The 20,334-nt window shown below is 35.1% G+C and overlaps 1 protein-coding gene across 1 annotated transcript in view; it reads left to right on the top strand.

Annotated features, from left to right (window-relative positions):
* LOC111055596 (peroxidasin-like) overlaps positions 1 to 20,334 on the top strand; it is a 62,964-nt gene that overhangs the window by 35,634 nt on the left and 6,996 nt on the right. Inside the window, exons 6-11 of the mRNA XM_039443621.1 lie at positions 8,097 to 8,327; positions 9,074 to 9,201; positions 12,042 to 12,155; positions 14,542 to 14,674; positions 18,049 to 18,176; positions 19,768 to 19,970. Coding sequence (XP_039299555.1) covers positions 8,097 to 8,327; positions 9,074 to 9,201; positions 12,042 to 12,155; positions 14,542 to 14,674; positions 18,049 to 18,176; positions 19,768 to 19,970 — 937 coding nt within the window. The remainder of the gene's footprint in view (positions 1 to 8,096; positions 8,328 to 9,073; positions 9,202 to 12,041; positions 12,156 to 14,541; positions 14,675 to 18,048; positions 18,177 to 19,767; positions 19,971 to 20,334) is intronic.

The raw sequence follows: 20,334 nt of genomic DNA, 5'->3' as shown, positions 1-20,334 counted from the left end.
CAGTCACTCATTGAATGATGGCTGTTGTACAGAAGGAGGTGTAAATAACAACAACACAGTGTTGAGGTGTTATTGTGTAGTGGAATTTGGGGCAAGCGGTGGGTGGTGGTCGAGTGTAGGGGTTGGGGCGTGCGCACTAGCACGCCTTGTGCGGCATCGATCTGGGCGCAACCTCCTCTCGCGTCCTGCTAACCTAGTAGCGGGTAAACAGGTCTGAGATGCATTTTTCCTTAGACGCGGCGTCTTTGCTTACCGGGTAAACAAACAACCACCACGCGGCCGTCTGCGCGATTCTGCCAGCCCGTTACCCGGTAAACATGGCCAGCCTCAGCTGCAATGTCGGCTGGCGATTAGGTGCGCCTGTAAACAAACAAAAAGCCCCAGCAAGCAACAAAGTAAACAGCCACTACATGCTGCAGCATCATGCTGCCCTGTTCTGCGGTAAACAGATTGGGAACACTCTGCAATCGGGGTGCGCAGCCGGTAAACAAACACAACAAACAAACCACTACCGCTCCCGATCCTGCGAACTCGGGACTCTCGAACCAGCGAGTCCCGAGCACTCTGCTCCACTTCTGCCAGCCTGATCCCCCGTAAACAGCGCGCCCGTTTCTACATCCAGCCGAATCCTCAAAAAAAACGTCTTTGTAAACAAACACAACAAACACCCCTCTACCCCCGCGTTGTGTGGACCTTGTTGCTAAATAAACATCGACCTCCTTGCTGTTTACATTTTCCTGGTTTAAGATAAACAATCTGAGGGAACACGAGTAAACAAACAACAACGCGTGCGCGCGCACCACGTTCGGTGCGGAGGGGGGATTACCAACAATATTGACTCAGCAAAACACAACCACCTCGCCCTTATCCGATTTGTACTCAGGACACCTCCAAGCGGACAAGAATAATAACCTAATCGCCATCTCCTCGTCCGTTCGGAATCCTCGTATTGCACCGAGATACCAGGATGTTGTTTGTCCTCAACAAATAAATTCCTCCTCCTGGCATTCAAACTTCTGTTTCTAGCAAGTGAATTTATGCTCATCCGATTTGTTTGTTTACTGTGAACTGCAAACCGTCCTGTTAATTTTGTTTCAACAGTTCTTAATATATGGTTATGGAAAAACTTTCCCTTATTAGCCTCCCGTTATACATGAACTGACAGAATCTAGGAGAATTTTATTTTATAAACGAGTTGGATCAACCATAATTTTATCAACAAATCAAAAGAGAGAATCAATCGTTAAATTCTCAAATATATGAAACTGATTGGTAATGTCCTTTAAGTGAGGTTGATATCACTTGAAATTTAATTCTTGAGAAATAAAACTATCAAAATAATTCAAATTATATTTCCAAATCTGGTTCTTTAGAGTTTCGTATAGAGATAAACACAGAACATAGGTGTAAGAAATCTATTTTTTCCAGATTATGCCTTTGTACTAGAGGAACTCTGTTTAAACCACAAGAAATAAATAATATTTATCTATTGGATTCAACATCTTATAATAAAAAAAACCCTACTACTATGCAGCTAAATTAAGAATTCTCAGTATGGGACCCACAACAGTTTTGATATAATATATTTGACAACGCCAATATGAAAATGGAAATACTAATGAAAATACTGTTACTGTGAATAGAATTGAAACCCCTAAAGAGAATAATAGTTTTCTAGAGAGTGAAAAATGGCTTTGTTGAATATATTCCTCTTTTTTCTCCCCATTTTTCCGATATCGGAGTGGGCAGCAGCGTGTTTTATTTTAGAGGGATTTCTTTATAGAGGTAACCTTTTCCACCACCATTGCATATTGTCTTCAACTCGTAAGTATAGCCATAAATTTCCTCTCTTGTCACTTTCCCTTGCTTTCATCGTTTTTCTTTCCAAGCGAAAAGCCCGAATATTTTAATAGATGTCTATCACATTCTATTTCCCAAGGTTTCTCCCTTCATCTGATAAACTCAGTTTTCTCGCATTCACCAATGGTCAATGCGCTTTCAATCTGCAACGTCAGCGACAGAAGTCTGATTTTTCTTTCGCTCCACTGCATCATGATCCTCTCCACCTTTACCAATCAATGTCAGTCACTTCCTCCATGTAGTTTTGTCGAAAGTTAGCAGGCTTTTTCTTCATCGCTTGAATATGAATGAGATGATCAGAAGAGTGCAATGAATCATATGATTCGTATAAGGAGACAGAAAATATCAAATAGTTTCTATTACATCTTACATTTTCAATGATCAGAGATCTTCAGCTAACTTATCTACTAAATAGTTAAATTTGAATGAATATAGGTGTTTTTTTAGGATACTGCTCTAGAAAAATTATCTCATACAAATATTAAAACTCGTACATTTTTAGATTGTTATGATTCTTATAATATCTCAGTCTTTCAAATATCTTCAACTATTAAATCTTATCTATTCTGATACGGAAAACCCCGTTTCTCTCCCCCCTATGCAATTTATTGGTTTCTCACGTCTCTCCCAGTCCACTCTTAATCCATATATAAAAAGTTTCTTCACGATCGTCTAAAGTCAGTCTGTTTCCTCCTTGTTCCCTAACTTTCTTATCTTGTCTGATGATATCTCAGCTCATTCATGCTACATTTCGTTCAACTTCCAAAATAGTTTTTGGATTTTCCTGGAAGGAGGTATGACAGGATTTGGAGATATGAATGAAGAATGCTGTAGCCTGATGCGCGGAAGCTGGGGAAAACTGAAGAGTGGGGTGGCAGAGGGGTGGCGGTGCACTTCAAAGGGGATGAATGTTGGTCGGGGGAAGTTCGGGGGGTTGATACAGCGAAATAAATAGAACCCTCTACTTGGGCCTGTTTCCCTGGTTAAAGATAAACAAGCTGAGGATCTGCAAAGGCTGCTCACGTCACATTTCCCTCACTAAAATCTAAACAACACTCACTGCGCAGCGCATTCCCTCACGATACGTGAGGGAGGGTGTACTCCCTCAAACACTACAAGGCAGTCTCTCCTCATAAACGCACCACTTAGCTGCATCACCTGCTCAATTTATTTATGAATGAAATGGAGAAGTAAAATTTCTAGTCCATATAAATTAATATTTCGAGTGATACAAAATTCTTCTGCTTTCTATTCATTGAGTATCAGCTATAAAATACAATTCAATAGCTTTGGGAATTATTGGGAGGAGTATGGAAGTATGATAGAAAAGTAAGAGTAAAGAATGATGATAGATTATATACTTATATAAAAATACTAAAGCATGATATTAAATTTTTCATACTAAATTATATACAAAATACTATATACGATATTGTTGACTGTTTTGAAAAGCAAATTTGATGAAAATATGATAGAGTGGATAAAAGACTGATGGCGTGTATATACAATTAATTAATTCATTTATTTATTTATAGAAATTATATATGTGAAATTCTAACCTTATCTTGCTGGACTTTGTCACCTATAAATTTGGAAGAAAAATAGCACAAGGACTACCTTATTATTTTTTCTACCAATGTTATTACATTAGTGTCACTTGCATTGTAAAAAAATAAAAAGATAAATAAATTGGTGATTTCCAAGCTAATGAATATTAGCTATTGTACTCAGCATAACGGAGATAACTGAAATACATTTATAGTACCCACTCTCAACAACATTTAAAAGCTGAATGTAATTAATGGTTCCGATTCTTCCAATAACTACAAAGAAGAAAGGAAAATCTATCGTTACACTATACAATTCCAGTTTTTACTAGCCAAATTGATTCAACTTTCAACAGTAATAAAGAAATTTCTACCATCATTTATTTCTTTTGAATATAAAGCGATTACAACGATTATTTTCAAAAATGCAAGAGATGATGAGAGGGCTATTTATTGATTTCTGTTTGTGAATTGAAATACTGGTACGTATAACTGACCTTGGTTATTTACTTTTGAAGTTTTTTTTTGCCGTTGGCATAAGACTAAATTTAACTTTGACAACAAATCATCAAGCTCTGAAACTGATTAGTTCCAATAACAATCTCAAGAACGCAAAGTAATTAGGGTTCATAACATCTCACAGGGATTTCCACACCCTCATCTTCTTGGTTGTTACTACGTTGTCACTAGAGTATGTTGTTTTGAATGTGGAAAACTACAGGGCGGTGATGGGGTGAGGTGGCAAGCGTGAGGGTGTATCGAGAGGGTGAGCGACAACTAAATAAACAAGACCTCCTTTTCAGTGTTGTGCTCCTGGTAAAAGATAAACAACTGAGAGGAACCTCTAGGGTTAGCTCCGCAAACAAATGCAGCCAGCGGCTCACCCCTTATTGTGTTGTTGCCCACAGACATCTCAGCATTACCTGAATAGAATCGCTCCCATCTTAATTATAGCATATTTGGAATCACATCTCATCCATGATTATGAATCATGTTTAGAATCAAGCAGCATCCCCAAGTTGCAGCATCCCCAGTTTTACTGCACGATAGATTTTATTTTATTGGTTGATTTTTATACCTGTTGACTTATCCTAATTTGATTGATATTGATTGAGACAAGTGGAATAATAAATGAATGAAATTATTGATCCAATTAGAAAATTCTTTTCTTACTTTAAATGACTTTCTCTTTTTAAATCTGCCATTTTTATTCAATTTTTCGAATTCATTCAAGTAGGATCCTCATGTTTTAAATTTCAATTGAATGTGTTAATTTAGGAATGAAGATATCGTGTTCACAGACACACACCCACTCAGACATTTTTTTACTAAGGAGACCATGAAACGTGAAGAAATATTGAGATTGAGGTATCTTGGATTTTCTGGAAAGCAATATTTTTCCTAGTCTATGGAGGAAAGTAAAAACATAAATATTGACAAATCATTATTCCAACACGCATTTTGAATTATTTGTCTGTAAAGATATTCTGATATAGTTTAGTGAATCAGAGTAAATAGTAAGAAGACGTTAATCATCGTTTAAAATGAACTGAAGAAAGATATAATTATAGAACTGTTTTAATCGAGGAACTTAATTTTTGAAAGTTCAATAAGTACTTCGAATATGGTTCTCATTCTTTTTTCACTAAAGAATAAGCTAACAAACGACAACACGTAGATTGCATTCCAAGCCAATTTATGAACTATGGTGATGGATAAAATCACATCTATATCCTAGTCGTAATGATAGCTTTTACCCCTAAACTAATCTCTCTTCAACTCATCAACAGAGCAAAATGATTACTCTTCAGCTTTATTATTTTAAGACCACATTCACCGTTCTCTTGAACAATCAAAACATGACTGGAGTTGGAAAGCCGTTTTGGAACTGCATGATTTCCATTTTACCAAGCAAAGAAAACAGTGGGAATTAGAAACACGTGCGAATATGAATGTTGAATGAGATCGCTCCAAGACATTTGGCGGAGAGCTAATCTTATCTTGATGAATCCAACCCAGAGGGCTGAATCGATGTCGAATACTTGTAAGTTCGGTGTCCTCTTCTGTTCCTTCTGTTCCTCTTAGTCCTTTTCCTCCCACTCCTCCAACTATTCTTACTCCTCAACGTCTCCGTCCTCTTCCCCTTCCTCCCTCTCCCCTATTGTTTCCATTATGATACCACAGGGAATGTCGCGCGGCATTGGAAAACAGCAATTAAAGTGAGAAGTTGATCGTAGCACAAGGGACACAGCGGAACTCTTCTGACAACAGCGGCGTTGTTTAATTTGCATCGGCCCAGTGGCGGTTTGTCGGCTTGTATTTAGTGGTTGAAGGAGGATGAGGGGTCTAAGAAACCCGCCTAATTACCTGAAATGACTGCGCTTCGAGATTTTGACGTGATTCGGCGCGCTTATTAACTAAGCATGATCCCAGCCGGTGGTGCCAGTCTCCGGTCTCAACCTAATTGTCTTCGTCGAGGGAACTGATTAAACACATTAAGTTTTATGCAAACATTAACTTCACATTTTAAACATTGTTAGACGCTTTGTTCCGTCCATTTACGTTTTATGAATCTTCTCACTTCCAGACAGATGACTTCCCCCCCCCCCATAACACCAGCTTGAAATCTCAAGATGAACATTTAGACGTTTAAGAAACCCTTCACAGACAGACGCTTTCTTGAAATCTTTTGGATATTTGCAACGGCACCGTACTTTCAAATCTAGAATGGAATATTACACTAAAATGAGGGGTGTTTTTGAAGCGTAAATAACTTCCATTTTTCCCATATATTTAATTACCAATCTTGTTACATATTGCACTAAGCTTGATCGGAGTTTTCACCATGGAAATCTTTCAAGCTTGTTCTAGTAGCTATGTTATAGTATTACTATACCAAATAGCTAGCTGTGTTCGAGATAAAACTACGAATTGGAATGAAATAAAATTGCACTATTTTCTAGTTGGAAGAGTCTAGAAAAACTATTCTATTTTAATTAGTTCTGGTAGTTAATTTAAAAAAGTAAAACTCAATAAAAAAGTAATGTAATTATTTTAATGAGTTTACATGCAATGAATAACATCAAATACACTCAATGAATAAATTAGTGGGGAAATAATTTTTTCAAATTAGTTATTTGCAATGTACATGAATATGGCAATAAAGCTACATTCTGTTGAAGCAAAAACTTTTCTCAACTTCTGTTGGGGCTTGTCTTACTACAGTACAAATTATAAGGATTAAATCAATTATAGGCTATTTATTGTCATTTTTAAATAGTCGGATGAATTTTATACTATCCTGTATTGGTCCATTAGAAATTATTACCACGATACTGAACTAGGAATTATTAATAGAGAAATATCAAAAGCAAAAATTTTCCATGAACATGATAAACATGACTGAACATGATAAGTTGCAATAATTGAAAATTGAAGATTGCCGATTAAAAAGATGAGTAAGTGGTTACATAATTTAGGTAACAAAGCTGGACAGGGTGATAGTTTGACAGCTGCAGTGGAAGTGAGAGCGAGATAAGAAGCCCTATTGCTGGAGCTTATTGATCATGAAGTGGTGGAGGTATTATAGGGGTGAGTTTTGGCAGCTGCCGCAATATCTTCGCGCGATTCTGGTAGCCTGGTACAAGGGACGCCACAATGGGGTTGTACTGCGCGTGACGTCTCAACGGGGGGCGTCATGCGACCTGCGCATAAACTCCAAAAACCGCCCCTTTTTAACGCTGATTTGATGATGTATCGGTTGCTCACGATTGATAGAGGTTTCTTTTTCTAAGAATAGAGATTTGTTTGAAGTTCGACAAAGTTTGTACAGTATGTATTTATCTATCACAATGCCTTCTGTTCTCAATATTTTCAGGTTGAAAGGGATGATTGTAGTGACACACCAATTTATTTAGATAGACCAATTAAATAGCAGGATTTGCCACAAATAATGCGTAGGCTACACAATCAATGTATTCTGTAATAACTGTAATTTTTCACCAACTTAATTTATTGGTTTGAAAGAACAAGTATTGATGAAATATTTCATATCATATTGATGAAAGCTTGTAATGAGCTGGAAAATAGTTAATCCTGGACTTCGACTTTTACTACGAAGAAAACTTCTTCCAAGAAGAAAAAAAATGAACAATTATTGAAGTAGTGGAAGAAACTCTTTATTCATACGGTATCAACCAAAATGCCAATCAACCAAAAATTAACAATCACAAAAGTCAAACTAATTTCTTGAAATTATTCTTTTTGGCATCAAATAGACAAGCAAGTTTACATAAGACGGTACATAATCACTCGTACAATGTACAATGAACAAGTAACAGCTTAGCTTAGTCTTGTTACAAACACATTGACACTTGGGCGTACGAATTTTTGCCGTCCTTATAAACTCTATTAGATTGTCAACATAATGTGCATCTGAACATATCATGTGTTTGCCAAGTTCTATTCAATTTGGTAGAATTTATAAGGACAGCAAGAAATCTTTCGTCCAAAGATCGATGTGTGTGTAACTGGACTTAGGCATTCAAGTGGTCGATTGCAAAACTTGAAATCTATAAATATGGTTATATCTAGAATTCAGTTATCTAGTATTATGTTTGTAATCTTCCACACATTTTGACTCAACAAAAATTTTCCCCACTAATAAAGTTAGCGTAATTGTTTTTCCAGGTCCACGTGTGCAAATCAACTCGCTGACATCGTACATAGACGCGAATTTCGTGTACGGATCGAGTTTCCGAAAAGCAGACAGCCTGCGACTCCTGCAAGGCGGCCTCATGCGCACATCCACGCCAACCTCCTTCCAGAGCCAGGGCCTCAAGCCGTTGCTGCCGCCCAAGACAGAGCAACCTGATGATGGCTGCATACGTCACAAACCCGGACTGTTCTGCTTCTATGCAGGTACAGTAATCAAATAAAAATTGAATAAAATATCAATATAAATATAATAAATATGAAATTAATATCAAAATATAATATTTTAAATATAAATATATTAAAATATAATATCCAAGAAATAATATTTGTATTATTTTTCAAGATGACGTGCGGTACTAGAAGTTCAGATAATTTTTTTCATTTTGTGGCTGTGGACTCAGCAACATCAGACAAGTTTATTTTTTGAGAATATGATTTTAATTTCCTTCCCCTACCTACTACCATAGGTAAGGAAAGTATTTCTATTTAGATTACTGAATTTAGTTACTGTGAATTTCACTATAATTCAGTGACCTTCAATGGTTTTGTAAAAGATGTCCCACGAAATATCCAACTTTTTTCGGCTAATACTTGAAAAAATGCAAGCTAAAGTTTTTAAAGTTTGAACAATCACAAAAAATTACTGTTTTTCCAAACATTTTCAGAGTTGACAGCTGTAAAACATATAAAATCTGTTCTCCCCACAAAATATTTTGTTTGGCGACGCGTCCACACTGGCCACGGGCAAACATTGTTTGCCCAAACTTTTTCAACAAACATGTTTGTCGGACATTTGTTCAGTGTGGACACGGCTTAAAATATCCCTTCAAAGTTTGAATCTTCATAATAAATTTCTTAATCTTACTGTTATTTTTCAACTTCTATCTACTACTGTTTGATAAAAAATGGCTGATTTGTTGTAAAGAAAACTATGACTGTCCTTTGTGCAGGAGATAACCGAGTCAATGAGCAGTTAGCACTTGGTGTATTGCACACTGTTTTTGTTCGTGTGCATAATCAGATCGCTACTGAACTCTCCAAAATTAACCAGCATTGGGACGATGAAACACTGTATCAGGTCAGTCACACTCATCATCCGGAATTAATTATTCTAATTTACTTTCACCATATATATTATATTGCTGAAGGCTGGAGGTTATCCAATGTGGTCCATTCATATAACATTGCTAGAATCAACATATTAAATACTGAATATAAGTGCTTTGTTGTGTTTGAAGTAGAGGAAAAATTATGTAGGATGAGCTGTAATAATAGTCATTGTTCTCCAATATTCTGTGCGTTGATAAGGCGAGCTTCACCCAGAAGCACAGGCTTTCCACTACTGCTACTGCTCCATTCCTTTCAGAGCTCATGTTCACAGTCCTTACAGTAACTCAAACAGCCTCAAGTTAATAGGCTCGTGACAACAATGTCGTAAAATATGTCTCAGCGTCTTCTCGTCGAAGTTGTTCGACACGACGAGAGAACATCGAAGAATGTAATTGATGGTGCCGCGGGTGCTTTGCGTGGGGAGGGGAGGGGTGAGCTGCAGCAGCAGCAGCAGTCAAGTTCCTAAGTATCCGAAAGTTGTGAATTATGCAGAAGGGCCCTGGGCACCCTGAGGCTTTCTGTAGCCGCCGCAAATGAAAGGCCATTGTTGCACCGAGGGCCGTAAAAACTAATTGTCTTAGAAGAAGTATAAGCGAAGTGAGAAGGTTGGAGTGATGGTAGGGAGGGGGTAGATATTCGAAGGCAAAGTTGCAACAATGGTCGGATGGAATTAACAATTAATATGTCGTGCTGCTCCCGGTCGGTCTATGTCTCTGGCGCGGCGCACTCATTAATATAAACGCTAAGTAAACGACGACCAGAAAGCTTTCGGGCCCTTATTGCCTCCTCCCACCACCCCCATCAATCCTCAAACAGCTTGGCGCTACTGATGTTATTTGATCTGTTCCCTCCGCTGCTTCACATCGATCCTCTTGTTTCTCATCCTTTTCCATTTGCTGTCGATACAAAAGGTGCCCATCACCAATTCCAGATCATAATATCAGTTCCTCACTCACTCCCTCTCGCTTATTCTTCTCTCTCATCTTGGTATCATGTTGCTTCTTTCTTCTCTTATCCTTTTTCATATTTCAAATGTTCTAGTCTCACTTCTTCACATTCATTTTCTTCTCCTCCATTTTTTTCTTGTTTTTCTTTCTCCACCTAATTCTCTTTCTATTCGTCCTCCTTGGTTGCTTCCACATTCTTCTCTACGTCCTCCTATTCAATAATTTTTTCAGTCCTTTAATTCTCATCTTTTTTTGTGCTTTTTCTGGTATCTTTATCCACCACCACCTCTTATCACTCCTTCTTCTCCTTCTCGTCTTTCTCCTCCAACCCACTCCTCTGGTATCCACTACTTCCCCAGCTACTTCTTCCTACTACTTCTTCCACTACTTCTACTACTCCCCCCAGCCACTCTACATCTCTATCCTCTTCCTCATTCTTATTTTCTTCGTCCTTCTTATCCACTTATTTTCTTTTGCTGCACCTCTCACTCCTTTTGCAAAGTTTCGTTTTCAATTGAAGTTTTTCATTTTTATTTGTGTTCTTCTTATTCCTCTTCTTCTTCTTCTTCTTCTTCTTCTTCTTCTTCTTCTTCTTCTTCTCTTTCTTCTCCCCCTTCTTTTCATCCTCTTCCTCTTCCTCTTCCTCCTGCTTCTCCTCCTCTTCCACCAACTTCGTTCCCTCTTCTTTCTCTTTACTCGTCCTTCTCCTTCTTCGTAGTCTTCTCGCAATGTCTATTCTCAGCGGACAAGCAGCAGTATTGCCGATTACTTATGATTTCGCGGCCGACCGAGTCGTTAGCAAACATCATTTGAAGGCAGATTGCCGATGATGGTCTGCTGTGGCCTCCTATTCCCTGGCTGTATACGCTTGGCCGCCGATTTCATTACTGTGAAATGCATAATCTAGTGCAACCCCTCCCTCTCAAGTCTCAATCCTTACCATACAATGCAAACAGATCATCACGGATTTTATCATCTGCCAACAGTGAATAAACTTTTGTATCGATTTAATCAATTCATATTGCTCTCAGTGTCTTCCAAACTCATTGATTTATTGAATCTTTTTGTTTTTTCTGGTCTATAGACATAGTCTACTCAGATATACTACAGTAGTAAGGAGAGTATAGTAGGTACTAGTACTAGCATAGCCGCCTCTAATACAAGGTCCTGGCCTACGATATTGAAACGTTGCAGTGTAGGACTAGAATCTAAACATGATTGGTGAAAAATATTTAAAAAATACCAGCTGATCTTTTTCACCAATCATGTATTAGATTCTAGGCCTACACTGCGACGTTGCAATATTATAGACCTGGGCCTTTTATTAGAGGTGGCTATGGTACTAGACGTCCTAACCGAATCACGCTGTGAATATTGAGTTTTTTTTCTCTGACCAAACATGGAAGCCATAATTTTTATTATCAACAACAACATTTATTTTGCCATATACAATTATAATTATCATAAGAATATTTTTTTACTGTTTGGTATTAGTTTTTTTTTAAATTCAAGGTTCAGTTTTAGTTGTTAGCCTAGCTCATTTTTCTTGACAAAAGTTACATGCCCAAGTCGTTCCGTATATTAATGTTAAAACAAAATAATATATAGATTTGCTCTATTAATCCATGAATGTTTTACTGATCAGCTAATTTATGAACATGTAACATTATATATTCCATCATTTGATGTGTTATTAGAAGATATATAATAATACATTTCTCACTCAATACAATTTTTTTCTCAACTTATTATCTAGGAATTTGTAAGTGCAATATCATGAATTGTGAGATAAATCATTCACAGTGTTCGATTTGTATAAACAGAGTAGAAGAATAAAATTACAGGGGTGTTCATTTTACAGGAAACGAGACACATTGTAGCAGCAATTGTTCAACACATAACCTATGGAGAATTCCTGCCGTTATTACTTGGTCAAGACACAATGCGTCAGTATGGTTTAAATTTAAAACAGGAGGTTAGCTTAATATAGATGCATAGCTTGGTTGCTCTTATTATGAACATCAAATTTAACAATAAAATTCACTCTATGATACACAGGATATATAAGTGTGAATTGAGAGACTAGACCTACAGTTCTAATATCCTTGTAGTTGTGGCTTCAGAAACAGACGAGAATTTATTACAGTATACGAAGATATTTCAATTCATCTAGGGATATTGAATAATATCATTGATAACCCATTTATTGAATAGAATATTGAACATATAGTGGGCTAAGTGGATGAAAACATACAGAATAAAATTAGACTATTCAAACCAAAACTATTCTGTTCTGTAGCTCAAAGGTTTTGAGTTAACGATAGGAAACAATATTATCCTATAAAGTGAATAAAGTAAAGTAAAGTTATATTATCCTATGTCTCGAACTTCTCCAACTTTTCATGTTGATAATCAAGAAACAAGCATTTGATACAATAAAGTTAATAATTAAAGTGTTGATCTATAGTTATAGTGTTTCATTAAAAATGTGCTCGTTCATTCAACTTGAAATATGAGATTCGCTTTGAGTTTAAGACTTCACAAAAGAAGCGCAGTCATTATTAACTATCTTTTTCATTATCAAATCAATAATTATTATTAATTTAGTGTAAACCATGCTATAGGCGATTTAGCTATTTATTGTTACCAAAGTGATTATTATTAAGATTATGATGATTATTCTTACGCTTTTGGGAATACTTCTTGTATTATAAAAATCGTGTTATTATGTGTAGAAGGAAAACACAATATAAAGTGTGAGCTTAATTACACTTAATAATCAATCTGATCAATGAGATTAACAATATGATCAAATAAGTCCAAACAATATGTTATACTGTTATAATTATGCACTGTTACAGAAAATGATTTTGAAATGAATTACTTTCTTAATTGAAAATTATTGAACTTGAACTTTGAAATTATCTCTCAGTTTGTTTTAAAAACACAACTAGATATAATCTCACAAAAAAAATCGTGTTATTATGTGTAGAAGAAAAACACAATATAAAATGTGAGCTTAAAATTACACTTAATGATCAATCTGATCAATGAGATTAACAATATGATCAAATAAGTCCAAACAATATGTTATACTGTTATATGCACTGTTACAGAAAATGATTTTGATATGGATTACTTTCTTAATTGAAAATTATTGAACTTGAACTTTGAAATTATCTCTCAGCTTGTTTTTAAAACACAACTAGATATAATCTCACAAAAAATTAAAATAACATCTCTCCTAGATTTTTTGCATTATAATGTGAAGGTTTCAACATTGAGTTCTCATCGATAAATTCAATGAAACCAGCTATAAATCACAGCTGTAGTCCTGATCGAGGTGGTTGATAATAATTATAATTTTCGAACCTGAAGGAATAGGCCTAACTATAATGAAATACCCTAAATACGTATAAGTATTGTCCTTAAGATGAGTTATCATTATAATTAATGAGCTATACTAGTAGTTCTGTGAACAGTAGACCTCGCGCAGTTATAACGACGTCCAAAACCATAAGCACTTCCACACTGATACACTAACTATTTATTTGATCAGATCATGCCTACACAATATTTAATTATCATGAAAACGCTTTCCAGAGTTTAGCGCGAGAAAACCAGAAGACATCTGGGTGCCCAGACGAGCTTTTGTTCTTTGCATCCTATTTAATAGTGCATAAAAATTGCATTCAATGAGGCATGCAATGAGGCATGCAATTTATAGTCTACACAGCTGTTAATTTTTTACCAAGTTACATTGAGATATTGAATCGCATGGGTCATGGCATGCAACTTATAGTCAACTCGACAGCTGATTTATGATGAATAATTCTATAGTCTGGTTTTTACGGTAATATTGGCGTATGAAGAAGGCTCCTTATTCCTTTTATATTATCCTTGAAATGCAAAATTTCCAAAAACCTTGTATATACGTCGACGCGCAATTTAAAAAGGAACATACCTGTCAAATTTCATGAAAATCTATTCCCGCGATTAGCTGTAAATGCGCAACATAAAAACATATAAACATTTAAACATTTAAACATTCAAACATTTAAACATTTAAACATTTAAACATTTAAACATTTAAAACATTTAAACATTTAAACTTTAAACATTTAAACATTTAAACATTTAAACATTTAAACATTTAACATTTAAACATTTAACATTTAACATTTAAACATTTAAACATTTAAACATTTAAACATTTAAACATTTAAACATTTAAACATTTAAACATTTAAACATTTAAACATTTAAACATTAAGAGAAATGCCAAACCGTCGACTTGAATCTTAGACCTCACTTCGCTCGGTCAATTAGATGCTGAATATAGGAGGTTGCATTTGTTATAGGGCTATTCGAACAGCTACGACCCTGAAGTGGATGCCAGCATTCCGTCGTCATTTGCAACGGCAGCTTTCCGCTTCGGACACTCACTCCTCCCCTCAGTCATGGAGAAGCGCAGCGCCAGTCATCATATTATTGGTCAGTCTACAAGTCTACAAAATATCACACAAACAATAGACTAAATTATATTGATAAAACACAATAAAAAAAACATCAAAAGTACCCTTTATTTTATCGCAACACTACTATATTATAGTTTCAACTCTTGAAGCTCTTGAAGAGTTGAAACTATTCATAGGAAGGTCCACGTTATAATGGCAGTGTTTGATAGCAATGGTATTGCTGTCCTTGTCTATCATTCAACAAAGCTTTGTTAATTATATTTTTAGATTTAGATTGTTGAAATACAATTTGGTATCTGGCAACGTAGCGGAGCTAGAAAATGATAGCGCTATCTGCTTTGATGAATGAACCAATCTCAATCAAATACTGCCACAGTGTGGATGTGGAATATTTATATTGCACCGTGAGCGGACAGTCTCCATAGAAAGTTTTTTCTATAGACATTGACGACTTTGACGTCCTCCAAGGTCTATAAAATACAGGTCATTACGCAATCCCGTGATGCATTGCAAAATCGCCATTTTATGGGGTTCAAGTTCACCAAATTTCAAATTTATCAGCTGTTATGATTATAGATTGAACAACATGATGTGTTATTTTGTTACATTGTTCAAGAAATATTGTTCGGCTTTGAATTGTAAAATACATTTTCCCCGCAGAATAATAATATTTAGATTCCAACTTGTAACTGAATTTTTTATTTTTAGATTGGGAACTTCAAACTCTTTTTGAGGTTAGCCTTTTGAATATCATAAGTTACAAGAATAAGAACAATAATTTAATGATAAAAAAATGAATTATTGAACCATCTATCATTGAAATTTCATTATTAAAAATCGAAAACTTGAATTTACATATTATCTGAACCAGAATATTGTTTTTAAAAAGCATAATGCATGATTTTGTTATGAGCAGATTGGAATATTTCAAACGTACCGCCATAAAGACCCCACATAATGGCCGATCCATAAGAAACACGAGTGTCATGACCAGTATAGACCTTGACGGCCACTGCTATACACTGCTGCGATCTGTGGTAGAGTTATAACAACTGTATGGCTTCTAATCTGGCTAAGAGCTTCCAGCTCTCTACTACAGATCGCAGCAGCAGTCTATTGAAGATCATTTTTGTTCCAACTCTCGTTTGAGTTTTGTGTGAAAGCTGGTATAAGTAGTCGACGCAAGGCTGTATACATTTGTCATCAGAAGGGTCTTAACAGACCAAACTGAAATATGTGATGAACAAGCCTTGTATGATTTTCTTGATTCTTGGCTCTTGATGGGTGTCGAACCAACATCTTTCAAGTATCTGATTATTCAGTTTCATTCTGATGGCCGAAAATTTTAAGAGTACCTCATAATGATTACTCTCATAACACATGAATTAGATCAGCTCAACATGCCCAATTAAAATCAGCCAATCCTATTTCACTTTCAAAATATGCTTTCATCGCTGTATAGATACTGTGTTAATCTATGTCTTTGCTATCATCACGCTACAACTATAGTGCGGTCCGCGTTATAATGACAGTGGATAAAGATAGAAGAATAGCGATGCCGATTCTCTGCATTAATTAATTATATTTCTACACTGTCAAAATCATAATTGGCATCGTTGTGGATATATAAAAGGATAGTAAAAGGATAGCGAAACCTAAGTTGATCAAAATACTGGCATTATAACGCCAGTATATAATATATAACTATAATATATAGTGAGGTCCACGTTATAATGGCAGTAAATAAAGATAGAAGAACAACGTTGCCTATTCTCTGCCTTAATTAATTATATTTCTACATTGTCAAAAACAGAGATGGCATCGTTGCGGAGCTAGAAAATGATAGTACTACCTGTTTTGTCGAATGATAGACAAGGATAGCAACATCAAAGTTGATCAAATACTGTCATTATAACGTGGACCTCACTATAGTGATGGGCGATACAGGCACAGAGGAAAGAAACACTACTTATGCTTATTCCGTGATACAGGGCACAGGCCGGTGTATCAATACGGGCGTATCGATACGTATCGGAAGTCAATGTATCGATATGCGTATCGTATAGGTTTGTATCGATATGCACTAGTATTGTATCAAAATTGATCTGAACGCCTACTCCGGTTGTTGCTTATGCATGTTGTGAAACTATATCAAGATCATTAATTAAACAATATTGTTATCTAAGTCAACCATCAAAGTCATAATATTAATAAAATAATTAAATCATTATAATAATAGTTAAAGTTACTATGAAACCGTTATAATGTCTTGACCTTTATAATTCAAATGGATATTGGTATAATGATTCATAATACCCAGAGGTAGTACCAATGACGTCTTTGATAAAAATAATTCCAGCAAACTGAATATAGGCAGCAGAGACAAAGAAATCCAGACATATTAAAAGGTATCTTTACTTTATGGTATATGCTATGAGTTTCCTACTTACAAAATTAGATTCTTGTAACCATATGACGGCATGGCCCAGTCAATGAATGCATCATAGATGACATGAAATATAATATATCATCTACGGCATTGTTTTACTTTGAGGATTGGGTTATAGAGCTATAGTAAGGTCCACGTTATAATGGCGGTGTTTGATTAGCAATGGTATTGCGATCCTTATCTATCATTCAACAAAGCGGATATCATTCTTTCACGCTTTTGCTCTGTTTTCAGAACGTCTTTCAACAATGCAAAATTAATTAACAAAATATTCCAATTATGAAAATTCATTACCGTATGAAATTATTGAAAAATATAATTTCTTGATTAATAAAATATAATTGATTATTATAAATGAGAATGAACAGTTAATATTACATCAAAAACCTGTATCAGCTATCGTCTATAGAAGGCATTGACAAGACGAGGATCGGCAACGTTGTCTCCTATCTTTCTCCACTGCCATTATAACGTGGACCTCATTGTAGTAACTCAGTTACGAGGAAACCATACTGTACTGAGATCCTTAATATTACACATAACGAGTGGCATCCGTTCTTATTGCGCTCATTATCATATTTTGGTGTCAAACTGTCAGGTGATGAATATAAGTGAAGTATATATGCGAATATATATGATGAATATAAGTTAGGGGGGAAGGAAAGGAAGACTACACCCCATTGTTGGTGTGGTTGGGGGGTTGGGGTGAGCGAGAACCGCTTCTAAAAAACGGTCAGCAGGTGTGTTTGGGTGGATCAATGTCCTCGTTTGGGGGGGGGGGTTGTTCACCCCCAAGTATAGTATGTAATTATTTTAGCGTAAGTACATTTACATTCCAGAAGAACATAACAATAAAGGTACTCTTGGAATAGAATAAACAATCCATCAATATAGTTTTGGTTTGGTTTTACTGAAGTGATAATAATTATGATTTGACATAGGTGAGAAGAAGCTGAGTGAAATGCTTCAACAGCCGTATGACCTCTACCGGCCCGGTCTCGTCGATCAGTACTTGATTGGCATGGTCGACCAGTTGGCTCAAGCAATGGATGATTCAATCACTGAGGAGGTCTGTCATATTTTAAAAGTATTTTTATCATTCATATTATTAATTATTATTGGGTGGTCCAGTAGAGATAGAGACATGGTGGACGATCGTGGACACGACATTTGCTTCCATTGAGTAGGCTACATGAGTTATTTGTGCAACTAGAGCGCAAAGTGGCAGTTTGCTGCACCGAAAGAAACGTTTACGCACGAGCCGTAGGCGAGGGCGGAATGGTTTCTTGAGTGCAGCAGCGGAGCTTTGCGCACGTATTTCACATTAAATTTTTCCTACAGTTATCATTGAATATGAGAAGTGGCTGATTAAGGATTAAGTGGTTGATTATTGTGATTAAGGAATGTAATAAATGTAAATGTAATTGATTATTATGGGTGAAATGATGGCTGAAATCCATCAAATGTTTGTCTGTATAATTTTGTTATTAATAACAACTTTAATTTATTTCAAACTTGATAATCCAATTGAAAATAATCGATAATTTATTCAAATTAAAAATTAAATCAATCCAATTAATTTGAAAATTTGAATAATTTTGAGTACCTATAAATGTTAATTTCTAAAAAAAAACTTCCAACCAATCAATTTATGAATGAAAAAAATATTATTTGAAATAATGAATAATAAATAATATTCAAAATGTATTATTTAATGAGTTCTCATTTTTATTTATTTGAAAATCAGAAAAAATATAGATAGAACAAATTCGCATTCAAAATACACGCCAACAATGTCAACAGCTGATTGGGATGGCTGCAAGATAATACGCAAAGTAATACTTTGCGCACTAGAGCGGAAAGTGATTCTTTGCGTTCTGTAATCAGTGCAGGAATGGTCACTTTTCAAGGTACCTGTAGGAAAAAGTATATTTCATTAATTCATATAATTTATGTTTGTATAACAATGAAACCCCAGAAAAGGCAATTCTGTTTGTTGAGAGGGTCAGGGATGTTTTAGAATTATTGCATAATGAAATAATAAAGAGTATTATTAATTGTTGATAGACACCGAGGTACATTAATCTCAAAATTTCAGTGCTTTCATTATTATTTTTTTAATGATTCTACTTTCAAAATGAATATTCTTATTTAAATATGAAGTATTTTTTGTACCTAAGTTTTTTGATCAAAGTATGATAATATTATTGTACTCTACTTTTTGAGATTTTAAATTTAATTAAAATTTAAATTCAAAGTCACATATGGTGCAACATTTAAGTTTCAGCTTAATATTATACTATTAATGATGATTATGAGCGTCAAAAATTGATTTCAATAGATTAATACTAAAATTATTATATGCACAGGAAACCGTGAACATAATTCTTCATCAAAACTTTTCAGAGTTTATGGTTTAATTAATTCGGTTAAATCAATTTGTGTATGATCAAATATGCTTACCTTACCATTCTATTCTATTCTATATGTAAGTATTTCTGTATTGAGGGAATAAAATATTTATTTTTTCTGCAATTTGCAGAAAAAATAATAAAAATATGATGTATGAATATTTTTCATGCAGAAAAATTTTTTTCTGCAAGTGTACAGAATAGACATGTTACCCACTACATAATTATTATCATACTCTGTGATTACAGGTCACCAATCATCTATTTCAAGAGCCTGAAAAGCATTTTGGGAAAGATTTGGCCACTATAAACATATTACGCGCACGTGAACATGGAGTTCCAGGATTTATAAAATATAAAAGGCTTTGTGGCTCGGAAGACATTGACGATTGGCCAAAAATGGTTTATCATTTCCGGAATTCCACTATCGACCATTACTTGGATTTGTACAGGTGGGCCCACATTCATGTAGCCTACCGCCTATCTATTGTTTATAGTACCTATCGATACAGAGTTATTCGTTATTTTTTTATTTATTCATCAATGATATAAATTAACAGAAAATTACAGATTGGATCAACATTATAATCAATATATTATATCAACAAATAGAATTATTTCTTCAATAAATAGGATATTCGGTACCTACTCTACACCATTATTATATTTTTTCGCATTTTAACATAATTTCCAAAGGTATTTCATGAACATAAACAAATGTACAATATAAAATGAAAAAAGAAGTTAAAGGAGAATTTAATATCCTACGGAGATTAGTAGGTAGCCTACCTATACTAGAGATTATATTCTTAGTCT

This window comes from Nilaparvata lugens, chromosome 1 (assembly GCF_014356525.2).
Source record: "Nilaparvata lugens isolate BPH chromosome 1, ASM1435652v1, whole genome shotgun sequence".
Lineage (NCBI taxonomy): Eukaryota > Metazoa > Arthropoda > Insecta > Hemiptera > Delphacidae > Nilaparvata > Nilaparvata lugens.
Note: the sequence above shows the minus strand (reverse complement) of the source record. Positions and strands in the feature narration are given on the sequence as shown.